General features: G+C 44.9%; 1 protein-coding gene across 1 annotated transcript in view; it reads left to right on the plus strand.

Moving 5' to 3' along the window:
- The window catches only part of TASOR2 (transcription activation suppressor family member 2), a 110,496-nt gene that overhangs the window by 85,002 nt on the left and 12,777 nt on the right, over positions 1-12,717 (plus strand). The window contains exons 20-22 of the mRNA XM_039240397.1: positions 1,769-2,618; positions 4,240-4,675; positions 8,766-12,623. Of these exons, the coding sequence (XP_039096328.1) occupies positions 1,769-2,618; positions 4,240-4,675; positions 8,766-12,623 (5,144 nt within the window). The remainder of the gene's footprint in view (positions 1-1,768; positions 2,619-4,239; positions 4,676-8,765; positions 12,624-12,717) is intronic.

The raw sequence follows: 12,717 nt of genomic DNA on the forward strand, positions 1-12,717 counted from the left end.
TCTTAAAAGATATTATCAGTATTCTGTATTTGATTGAGAACATCTAACAAGTCAGTAATCAAATGATTTACCTGAGACTATACATATTTCTTAAACTGAATCCTTTTTCTTAACTTTGGTACAGTGTTCCTTGTATCAGGCCTTACTCTTAACTGATGTCCTATAATATTAGCAAAGATAGGATGAAATTAGTATGAATAAACGCATCAGGTCACAAAATGGATTTCATGTTTCCAGTATATCCATGGGGTTAATGAGATGATTCTCTGCTTTTGGGTCATTTTCTTCCACCGGATCCCCTTGGGTTTTGCTATTTTACATAAAAAATGGACAGTGGTTTTTATTTTTATCCTTCCCACTGTACACACAAACCCTTCTCATTCTGTTTGATGACCTCACAGGCCAGCATTTTCTTCTCTTTAAATGGATTGGTTATGGGTCTCCTGGGTGGCTCAGTCAGTCGAGCGTCCAGCTTCAGCTCAGGTCATGATCTCGCACTTCGTGGGTTCAAGCCCCACATCAGGCTCGCTGCTGTCCGCACAGTCTGCGTCAGATCCTCTGTTCCCCTCTCTTTGCCCCTCCCCTGCTTGCACTTTGTCTAAATAAATAAAACATTTTAAAAAACAGATTAATCATTGGCCTTTGCAGGCAGGTCAGTAATTCATTTCAGACCTGCTGCTGCCATTATGAAGAAGAGCACATGGCTTTCTTATCCCTGCAGCTGCCGCAGGGAATCACTCCCTAGCGTTGTTGTGAACTTTGTCCTTTGGGGCAACCACATAAGAAGGCTGAATTAATACCCTGTGAATACATGGAAACCGCTGTAGACGGTCGGTTTTCTGGTTAAAGGCAAATGGGTAGATGTGATTATCAGACAAGGAGATTTGCAGACATGCAGACAGAGAGGAAATGTTTTCAGTGCAGAAATTAAAGTTTTAAAAGGTGATAAAATTGGTGATTTTGAATGAATACGCTTATGACTTTCCTGTTTTTTTTTATTTATATCAGTACATATTATAATTAAACATCAATATGATTCGAAGTCGTCCCTAGTTTGGGGCACCTGTTGGATCAGTCGGTTAAGTGTCCGACTTTTGGTTTAGGCTCAGGTCATGATCTCAAGGTTCATTTGATTGAGCCCTGCATCAGACTCTACTGACTGCACCAGGCTTCGTTGGAATTCTCTCTCTCTGCCTCTGTCCCGCTCACACGCTCTCTCTCCCTACCTCCCTCTTTCTTGCTCTTTCAAAATAAATAAATACTTTTTTTTTTAAGTCATCTCTAGTTTGAACTTACGTGATTTCTCTAATGAAGCACTTGTTAAGGGAAGTGATTTCTAAAAGTATGCTAACATACTATAATATACACTTCAAATTTAGAAAGTCTTCTCGCTAGATTGTAAGCTCTCGAGGGCAGGACTCTTGTTCTCTTTTTTATTCTTGTTCTTTTTCCTCTGCGTATTTCTTCAGCTAAGTGGTATGCCTTGTGTGTCGATTGGTATGTAATGTTTCTGAAAGGTGATTTCTTTTTAAATCAGTATGCACATTCCTTAAGACTTGTTCTTGTGGTAAATGTGTTACAATAGAACTGATAGTTGGAAGAAACCTGTCTGACAGTAAAATTTTAATATATAATCTGTGTAACCTATCTAGAGGTTTTTCTTGAATATATTGACTAATCATTGATTTTCACTAAATCATAATAATAGAGCAGAGAATTAAAATATATAGAAATCAAATGTTATATGTCTTTTTCTTTTATGCTGAAGCAAAAGAAGAAACTGGTTCACAGCTTCAATCGGAAAACTCGTCAGTTGGTCAAGAGGATGTTGGCATAAATGCAGCTCAGCCAGAAAGCATCTCAGTGGCTCAGAAAGATCTGCCTGAAAACTCCATTGTCAACTGCGACTCTCAGGCCCTAAATATGTTAGCTGACCTAGCGTTAAGTGCTGTTACTTCTGCTACACCGCCACCCGAGCCCAGAAGCTTCCCCTGCTCCTCCGAATTGCCACAAGATGATGCTTTGTTTTCTAAAGAACATTCTCTGCACGGTACATCTGATCATGAATATCACAGAGGAGTTAAAAGTCATAAAGGCGGACTGTTCCCGAAACCCTCCTCTGAGAGGAAGAGTCCTCCAACTTCAGACTCTGCTGTCAGCCAAGAGGAAGAGAGAGCTCTTGGCAGCGAGGTCCCTGTGGGAGCCTCACCAGCACTTCCTGAGGAGACACTAGAAACTTCTGAGGCAAGCCAGAGCACTTCCGTTGCCGTGGAACATTCCTATGCCCAGCATCTGCAGCAGAGAGGAGTCCCAAGCCCTGCCTTCGCCAAGAATGGCACCAAAGGCCCTGAGGCAGGGACCCCCGTGGGGAAAGTCATGCCTTTCCGGCATCAGCAGAGCACCTCCTCTCTGCAGAATCTGTCGGAGGACCCGCCACCCAAGTGCAGGAGCCAACCAGTGTCCTCCGACCCCAAAGACTTCCAGGGCTCTCACACTGTGCTCAGCTGTGACGGCTCCGTCAAGGTCACATTCCAATGTGAAACAGAGTATGTATTCAGCCTAGACAGCAAATACACCAACAACCCGCTGGAGAAAACTGTAGTAAGAGCGCTGCATGGGTAAGTGGGAGTGACACTCGATGAAAATGGACGTAACTTTGATGTTGAGATCAACATTGAGGGAAGGGATACTTGTGCCAGACTTTGGGGAAAGAGAAAGAATGGTACTGTGTGTAAGTCCAGTAACTTAGGAATATCAGGCAGTTGTGTTTACTGCCAGTTAAGAAAATGGGGCTGGTTTTGCCACTGTTGGTGGTCACGTGGAGCCCTTTTACAAGCTAACTTCAGCCCTGTGAGCAGCTTCCCATTTTAAGATGCTCCCACATAAGCCTCTGTGGTCTTTGAATTACAGTATTTCGATGATATCTTAATGTAAAATAGTGAGATATTATAGAAATAATGCTTTAAAGACAATCCCATAAGAAATGTTTCAAAGAATTACTTCTAGCTTATTAGGTTGGTCAGGTTCTGAGTGAGCAATTTTACATGGGGTGGTTCTGTCAATCTAAGGGGTAGAGCATCAGGCAGTAACAGAGCAGCTGAAAGCACAGGCTTTGGAGTATAGACTAACCTAGGTTTTAATCTAGGCTCTCCGATTTACCAATTAGCTTCTGGGACCTGGGGGTTCCTGTTCTTTGGGACAGCGTGTGTCAGTCTTTATTCTGTACATGACTCCACTAGGGGTCTCACCAGGGTGCAGAGTTGGACTCCAGTCTCTGGGGTGCAGTCCAAGAGTCTGCATTTCTGACGAATTTCCAGTTGGGGTAGGGGAGCATCAGTGGCAGCCCGTGGGCAGTGCTTTTAAGTATTTAATGTTAGTGGTGGCTGCAAGCCAGATTGTTACATACATTAAGGTTTCGCACATTGACTGACACGTACTAATAAATGGTGCTGGTTGCTAGTTGTGAGGACCATTAGCTGTATGAAATGGCACTCAGCTTCCTATTAATGGAATATTTCACATGTGAGCAACTAAACTGTATCAGACTTGTTTCCCTGCTCTGGTTACGAGCTCACATTCGAGCTCACATTCCGTAGGAGCATACACTTAACGTTCCCATCTACTCATGAGAGGTGCTTCTTAGCCTTCATCCTGCCGGGCAAATGGCCAGAAGTGTTTTCTCCTCTTTCGGTTTCAGGAGAGTTTCTGGAATATAATCTAAAAATAGTGTCGTTCTGCTGAATTGCCCACAGAGAATTTTAACCTCCAGACTTTCCCAAGTATTAGAAGAGAAACACAAAAATAGGAATGTGTTGGCCAGACTTCTGCTAGATGAGGATTGGGGTAGTTGCTGGCGCCATTCTTCACGCAATGGGTATATTGTGTCCAAAGAGTTGGAGTGGTATGAAAGAGAAGTCTTAGACTGGGAGTCTGGAGACCTCTGTTCCAGTCGTGGTTCTGCTTAAGGCTTCTGTGATATCTGAAGACGTCACTTTTCAGAGCTCCGATTTTCAGTTCCCTTTTCTTCCTCTATAAAATGAATGGGTCAGATCCACTGTAACTATTTGTTCAGTCAGCTTCATTTTTATCTTATCTGAGTGTTTGATATCTGTGTATTTTTAAAATAAAAATGAACAGATTTAAAACTAAGATTCAAATGAAGGCACTTATATAGATAAGACAGTAACTAAAATCACCATTTTTGATGACTTTTTACATGTTTTTTCCTTAAAATCGCAGGCCCTGGAACACTGACTTGCCTGATAACGTGGAAGAAGTGAAGCTTTTACTTCACATGTGGGTAGCTCTGTTTTATAGTGGTCAGAACAAAGTTATGCGGTCATCTCGAAAAGTGGTGGAGCACAGGAACCCTGCAAAATATGTGTCTCTAAATAGCACATTAGAATCGTTGGAATTCAGTGAACTTGAGGAGGCCTCCGGCGTGGAGAGGTGTCCTGCAGACCCTTTGTTGGAGACGAATGAATCTCCCAGAGGTCCTGCTGCCGACGTGTCCTTCCCAGACACCGACTCCTTGCTTCCCTTCATTAAACCTAAACCACCATCTACAAGAGGCTTGAAGCTCTGGGTACGAGATGAACAGAAAGAGACTTTTACAGCAGAGGGTCTTCCAGATGGCCCAGAAAGCCAGAATCTCATCTATTATTGTAATAATAAGGTATGTGCTGATGTCATTTTTGAAGAAACTTCGTTTTTCTCTCAATATGTAAAATCACATTCAAGACATCTCATTGGTTTCTTGTAAGAAGGTGCATTGTCTGTGTAAAGGATTAATAAGCCAGACACTTAGTTTCCAGAAGTACTGCTCTAGATTGTCTGCAGGTGGGGCTTGTCTGCTTCCTGATTGAAGAAGCAGAAGTGGAAAAAAGACCATGGAGGCCAGATGGGCCAGGGGGCCAGATGGGTGAGGGCGCCAGGTGGCTCAGGGGGCCAGGTGGCTCAGGGCAGCTGTGATTGTGGCACTTTTTAGTTATATAGTTTGGGACAAATTACTGGTTTTCTCCCAGCATACTCTCTCATCTTTTAAAATGGGTAATATCTGTTCTGTCTTAGAAGTTTTGAAGGACCAGATGCAATAATAAATGTTAGAGATCTTTGAAAAGCCTTAAACTGAAATGAAATATGTTAAAGATCATTCTGGAAAACAAATGCTGGCACCGTATATGTGATGCCACTTCCCCGTGGGTCTGTCAGTAACTGTTTGCAGATAAGGAAAATACACTGTGATTCATCCCACTGTTCTCCACTGACGCCCCACAAGGCCAGAGGTCATGTGTTAACTGGGGCAAGTAAACAAGTTGCAGCAAAATTCTAAGTAAATGGCTTCACAAAATATATGCCCTTTTAAGTTTTCGACCTCGGTCTATTCCAGAATAATTTTGCACACGTTTGGGCACCTACAGTGCCTGTCTTAACACCGAGCAGGCAGCGTGTCCGTATCTGGGGTTACTTGGGGATTTGTGCATCCAGGGAGACTCGGAGAGCCTGTGTCTCCAGGTGCTCCTGTCATCGAAATGGCTACGGGCGAGGTAGCGGTCTAATAAGCCTTTAGCTCACATTAGCTCATTTTCCTGCAGCCCCGTGAGGTAAGGACCACTCCACCCCATCTTCCAGAGGAGGAAACTAAGGCACAGAGAAGTGTGCCAGTTGCCCAAAGTCACACAGTAAATTGTTAAGCCTTGATTCAAAGCTAGGCGTCTAGATACTTCTCATATGCTGTGTGCACGTGTGTACGTACATATGTGTTTATGTGTATGTGCATACACTCATATGCGGGATTTGTTTTTTTCCCCAAGGATGGGTTTTATAAATTTCATCTGATTCTCAAAGAGACACATAAAACCCAGTTAAGAATTTCTACCTAAGGTGTGCCTGGGTGGCTCAGTTAAGTGTCTTAACTTTTTTTTTTTTTTTAATTTATTTTTGAGAGCAGGGGTGGGGCAGAGAGAGGAGAGTGAGAATCCAAAACAGGCTTTGCATTGTCAGCACAGAGCCCAATGTGGGGCTCGAACTCACAAAACCATGAGCCCACGACCTAAGCCCAGGTCAAGAGTTGGATGCTTAACTGACTGAGCCGCCCAGGTGCGCGCTCCCCCCCGCCCTTTTTAAAGTTTATTTATTTATTTTGAGAGAAGAAGCATCTGACTCTTTTAAAATTTTATTTATTTATATTTTTTAATTTACATCCAAATTAGTTAGCATGTAGTGCAATAAATAATTTTGGGAGTAGATTCCAGTGATTCATCCCCTATTTATCACACCCCATTATCCAACAACTTTCATCCCAACAAGTGTCTTCCTTAACTGCCCTCACCCATTTAGCCCATCCCTTGACCCTCAACCCCTCCAGCAACTCTCAGTTCTATTTAAGAGGCTCTTATGTTTTGTCCCCCTCATTGTTTTTATATTATTTTTGCTTCCCTTCCCTTATGTTCATCTGTTTTGTATCTTAAATTCTTCATATGAGGGAAGTCATAAGATATTTGTCTTTCTCTAACTGACTAATTTCACTCAGCTTAATACCCTCTAGTTCCATCTGGAAGCGTCTGACTCTTGATTTTGGCTCCAGTCATGATCTCGTGGCTCATGAGATCAAACCACGCTCCAGGCTCCATGCTTTAGCACAGAGACTGCTTGGGATTCTCTCCCTCACCCTCTGCCCCTCCCCCACTTACTCGCTCTCTCAAAATAATAAACTTTTAAAATTTTTCTATTAAAAAAAAATAGAATCTCTACCTTAGAATGAGAAGATAAACTTAGAAAGCCTTGGATTACTGCCTAATAAAGTAGTTTTTTTGTGGTAACCTGTAATCAGCTTTCGTCATTACTAACTCTAGGAATGATTTTTTTTTTCCATGCAATAGACTATTAAGAAGTAGAAAGAGCATTAAAATTAATGATGCCTGCCAATTTCTGTAGCTACAAAGATTTTTTTCATCATCTTCTTGGCTACCCCACTTCTACTTTACAGTTGCACACACTCCTGCCGTCCCCTGCCTGACTCCACACTTGGCCGAACTTGGCTATGCCTTAGGCATTAGAAACCAATATAAACGTAGGGAAATGATTGCAATTGTGTTTCACTAAGCCCGTGGGCATGTTGTAATTTGAGACTCTGGCCAAACCTTACCAGCCACAGCATGATTGAAGGGTCACGGGAAAGTTTTCAGAATGACTCTTACCATCAAGGCTTGTGTGCTTTGTGTCTGGCCAGTAATGTCCTCTTGAAACTCTGAGACTCAGCTCCACCTTGCCATTTCTGTGGGTCAGTATCTCTCTTTGGTTAAGACAGGAAATCTTTTTAACAAGATTTAAAACACAGGTTGTGACTTCCCGCACGATCACCTCAGGATGTGGCAGGAAATATGCGATATAGTATTCCAAAGATTACAGGCTTGTGGTCAGCTGTGACTAGTCTGCTGTACCATATTCTGGGCAAGACCATGCTTCAACCTTTAAGCAAAACAAAACAACCTGTTGATGAAGTCTTCAAAATTGTCCAGAGGTATTCTGCTAATGTTTAACCTAAGGCCTTCCTGCTGCTATTTAAAGCAGTCCCTTTGTTGATGCAAACTGTGTAGTGTTTTCTCTTGTTCTGTTAATTTTTTTTTTTTTAACATTTATTCATTTTTGAGAGAGACAGAGCATGATGAGCAGGGGAGGGGCAGAGAGGAGGGAGACACAGAATCCCAAGCAGGCTCCAGGCTCTTGAGCTGTCAGCACAGAGCCCGACGCAGGGCTCAAACTCACAAACCGCGAAATCATGACCTGAGCTGAAGTTGGACGCTTAACCGACTGACCCCCCCCCCCCAGGCGCCCCCTCTTGTTCTGTTGAATAGGAGGTACTCTTATGAGAGCTCATCTCCAGTTACAAGCGAAGAAGGTAGCTAAGGGGTCAGGGATCTTTATTTACCAGAACAGAGATTGACACCTTGGGAAAACTGCTAATTGGGATATTCTTGAGAGCTTGTTTGGAGGTTCTAGCAGGGGAGCGCAGCTACTCGTATACCCTTGACCGAGGAACGGTCCTCCTCTAGCGGGGAAGGTCCTCCTCTTCGACCGAGCGCGCAGCTTCGGGAAGGACGCACGTGGAGCAGTGAGGGAGGAAGGGGACACCCGCCTAGCCAACCAGATCAGCCGAATCAACCCTGGCGATCAGTGGGGTGACAGATGTCGCAGCCAGATCGCCCTCACATCCTAATTGGGATATTCTTAATACAGGAGAGCATAATTTTATTGTTTCCTCCTGGGAAAGTTCCAGATGACTGTGTATTTTATAGGCTCATTGAAGGCTGGTGTTTAAAATACGTTATTTTTTGCTTTAGAAACTACCTTTTAATCTTACTAAAAACACTTCAAATTGAGTACTTTTTTCCCTGCTGCATTTCTGAGGTAAGTGCTGCTGTTTAGCACACAGGCTGCATTGTCACGTCTCCACACTGTCACCAGTCTGGCCACTTACTTTCCCAGAAGTCAGTTTAAAAAAAGGCTGTGCAGTTAAAGGTTTGGAGCTATCATTGGTGTGTATATTTAAAGAAAAAAATCCTGTTTGGGGCTGTGGTAAGTCTACCTATAAAGGGAGCAGTTTGCATGGTCTCTACCCTGTGACATTCTGAAAGAGTGGAAGATCCAAAAAAACAAAAAGAACAAATTGGAATCAATCATCTGTCATTTCCTTCTTCCCCAGATGCAAAATGGAAAAGCATCCATTTGATTCTCGTTTTTTGTGTTTGCTCTTGTCATTTTAGGTAACTGGGGAGAAAGCCAAAGAAGATTCATCAGATAAACTAGAGACTTCTAATCTCGTGCTTTCTAGTATTGGAAGTACCCAAACTAACAGGCCATCTATTCCTGACGAAGATAAAGCCCTTGAGCCACATGAGAGCAAAAGGGTGACTTCTGATGATACTGTCACACAAGCCCCACTCACCACGACTTACGAAGGGATCAGCAGTCAGTCGGTGATTTGTCAGAAGTCTGTGTACAGAGCCCTGGAAAGCAAAGCTGATAGTTTTCATGCAACAGTGCAAACAAAAACCGATATCTTACAGGCCCATGTCCAGAATGGCAGCCCCATAAACCAGGAACGTCAGCCTTCTTTGGAGAGGAAGGATGATACGGGATATGTGATGGTTAATCTGGAACCAGTTTCTTTTACTTTTGAAAAAAATAGCTATGTACCGGTACAGACAGAAGTCATAAATAGAACCGACCAACCTACAGCCTTCAATACGGAGTCGATTAAACAGGTACCACCTGCTACAAGTCTTAGACATCCTGTGTCTGCATTTGAAAAAGCACAAACAAAAGGCCTTAGGGACGTTGCCTCTTTAGCAGTTTCCAGACAGAACGGCACTAAGCATCTGTGCGCCGCCTCTGTCAGTGGGGAGACACTTGCCAAAGAAGTGTGTTCACTACGGAAAGAGACTCCTGTTGCAGGCTTGTCGTCGCCATCTGAGAATTCACTGGTAACAGAGGCACTGTCGTTAGTTAGAAGTTCTAATTATTCATTACCCAAAGAAGAAATGAAAGTTTCTCAAGAATTTTTCTTGCAGACTCCGAGTCTCTTTGGCATATCTTCAGAAGAGATCGTCGAGCCGTCCCAGGTTGAAGAGGTGGTTGTGGCACCAGCCTCTGCCACTTTGGAGAAAGGTTTTTCACATGACTACATTCCATCGACGGGTAATACAGTCGATAGCACCTCAGAACTGACAGATAACAAGAATGGCCTCCAGAGTGAAAATGGGAGTTTTGAGTCTTTTAATTCAGCATTTACCCAACCAAGCAGTGTCTCTCTGAATAGAGAGGAGGCCAGCCTAGAATTCTCAGAGGAGGATTCCGACATTGACCTCACGCTCACGATATCACCACCAACGAGCCCCAGAGAAGAAATGCCGGCTGGAGGACTGGAGCTGCGGCAGGAGGCCTCGGCATCAAATGCAGAACTTCCTGACGTGACTGACGAAGTAATCGAGCCAGAAGAGGTGACCTTCATAGAAAACAGAGAAGTGAATTCTGCTAACTGTACATCCATGTATCCTGCAGTGTCCTTGAAATCATTAGAAAATGAGAGAAAGGGTGATAATTTACAAACAGTCACTTTAATACTTTCCAAAGAAACATGTGCTCTTGAGATTGCAGAGGAGGTTAATGTCCCCTCAGACTTTCCCTTCGGTTCATTGATTGAAGAAGTGTCACCGGCTTCTAGTCCTGACCCCCAAGTGCCAGTTGAAGGAACGCAGCCTTGTCAAGCTGTGTCTCTGTGTAGTTTAAAACTTGCTGATACACGGTGTGAGAAAAGTGACAGATTCTCCCAGGTCGAGTCAGGAGATTCAGCCGTCACAGAGAAAGAAGACCCTTTTGTCAGTCCTGCCTGTCCAGTGGAACGAGGTAGCTTATTGGGAGTACAACCGATGCGGCTTTCTGCCGGGCTGCCTCACCCAGGAAGAAAAGATGGCTGTTTGAGCCTTCCTAGTAGGGCAGCTGAGGAAGTCGTCCCAGGGGAGCACAGTGAGGGTTTCTCTTGCTCAGAAAAGGTGCCGTGCTATGATACGGGCTTGAGCCAGCCTCCCTCAGCTGCCCAATATGGAGATGACTTCAAGCTTTCTCCAGAAAAATTGGTAACATCAGGAAATCCACTGCAGCCGCTTAGCATACAGAACAGGAATTCGGACTTCAGTCATATGGTCTTGGAGACCTGGGAGCCTCCATTTAGCCCTAGAAAGATGATTGAAAGTAAGTCTTCAGCTGACACACCTGTTTCTGCAGCCGCTCCAAGTGCTGTAGCAAATGTGTCGCTGAAACAGGAGACGGGCTCTAAAAGCATGGAGGGGGGGAATCTCTTTAGCAGCGATTTGAAGACAGATGAAGGCATTTCCATCCACGCCCGGTCCTCGAGCTCCGGTTCCTTTGGCGGAGCTGATACCACACAGACAGACAGGCACTCGGAGCTCCCCAGACTTGCCTTTCCCTCACGTGGCGCTGCTGCCTTCCCGCACTGTTCAACACCCACAAACGTAGAGATGGGCTTTCAAACTCAGGAAATAGCCGTAGTCAGAATGGCCAGTTTGCTTAAGAATAGTGACCCTAAGGCCAAGTTCCGTGAAAAAGTCACAGATCTAGGAGGTGTGGGCCCTCAGCGGAACACCACATCTCCAGAAGAAGACGGACCAAAAACAATTGACGTGCTGCAAGACGGGTCAGTGTCTGAAACAAAAGATGTGCTGAATGCCGGGCTTTCTCCCCCACGTTTACATACTGATTCTTACCATAAAACAGCAGTCACTAGTGCAAATACCAGTAGAGGGCCTTGTGCTTCCTTTGTTCCCCAGTCTTACGCCCCTTTTATTTGTGGGGTCTCTGAAGAGCAGATGGCAAGTAAGGGTTCTGGTGAGGGGCTCAGAGCAAAGGAGGACTTGAGGACCCTGAGCGGAGATGTGGATATCAGTGTGAATTCTGACATCTGTTACGAGCCACTTTCCGGAGAGTCAGATCAAGACTCTTGTGGTGAGTGTAGAAATCCCAAATCAGAGGTGGGGGGTTCCTGCACTGTGCCATGTAGTCACACCAAGAAAGAAGATGCTTCAAAAGATGAGTATGACTCTTTCCTGAGCCTGAGTAATAGTGACCATGAAGAGCGGGGCTACTGCAGGCAGGCGTCAGGGCTGGAGACAGGCCTTCCTCCCAGGCACAGGCTCGGGGGATTCAAGAAAGAAGACCAGTGTGTGCCCTCTTTCATCCAGATCCGAGACCTCCACGGTATCCTCAGGACTTATGCTAATTTCACCATAACTAAGGAGCTCAAAGAGACCGCGAGAACCTTGCACAGCCTGAATAGGCACCCCGGTCTCCTGGCAAAGCGTGGCTTGCTCGGCTCCTGGACAGACGCCTGGCAGGTGGCAGGTGGCCTTACCCAGCACACTTTAGATCTGGAGTATCTGCGTTTTGCACATAAGCTAAAACAAATCGTAAAGAACAGAGATTCTCACCATTCTGCCTCTTCCGCCAATGTCTTTCCAAAGGAGCCCCCTCTCCAGATCGCTGCGGGAGCCCCCCCTCTGACAAAAGTATCTGACACCCCAGCTCCGCACCCTGCGTCCCGAAGCAGAAGTCCCCTTGTGGTAACGGTGGTTCTCTCAGACCCTGGACAGCAGAGTCTGCGCAGGAGAGGCCACACGCACAGCGGTTTGGACAGTTCCTGCTTCTGGAAGGAGAGAGATTGCCGCGGTGGAAATCATCTTACAAACTCCGAAAGGAATCACACTGTTCCATTCCACCTCAATAAACTGAAATACAACACCACTTTGAAAGATTCCCGGAATGATATTTCACTTATTCTCAATGAATATGCCGAATTCAACAAGGTGATGATGAATAGCAACCCAGTCATTTTTCCAGAAAAAGAGTCAAGTGCAGCTTGTAGAGAAGCCACCCCTCGAGAGCTGTATTCCCCTCTCCCGCGGGCAGCTTCCTACGAGGACATGATCACAGACCTGTGCACCAGCCTGCACATCAAGCTGAAGAACGTGGTGAAAGAGGCCTGCAAGAGTCCCTTCCTGTTCTACCTCGTCGAGACTGAAGACCAGTCATTCTTTGTCAGAATGAAGGTGAGGTGCCCGCTGTGTCTTGGGGTGTGTATTCTTCTGTTTGCCACCTAACTTTATTTTACAGGTGATAAATGTAGCGTTCTTGCCTTTGGAA

The sequence above is a fragment of the Hyaena hyaena genome, unplaced genomic scaffold (assembly GCF_003009895.1).
Source record: "Hyaena hyaena isolate Hyena2069 unplaced genomic scaffold, ASM300989v1 scaffold_174, whole genome shotgun sequence".
Lineage (NCBI taxonomy): Eukaryota > Metazoa > Chordata > Mammalia > Carnivora > Hyaenidae > Hyaena > Hyaena hyaena.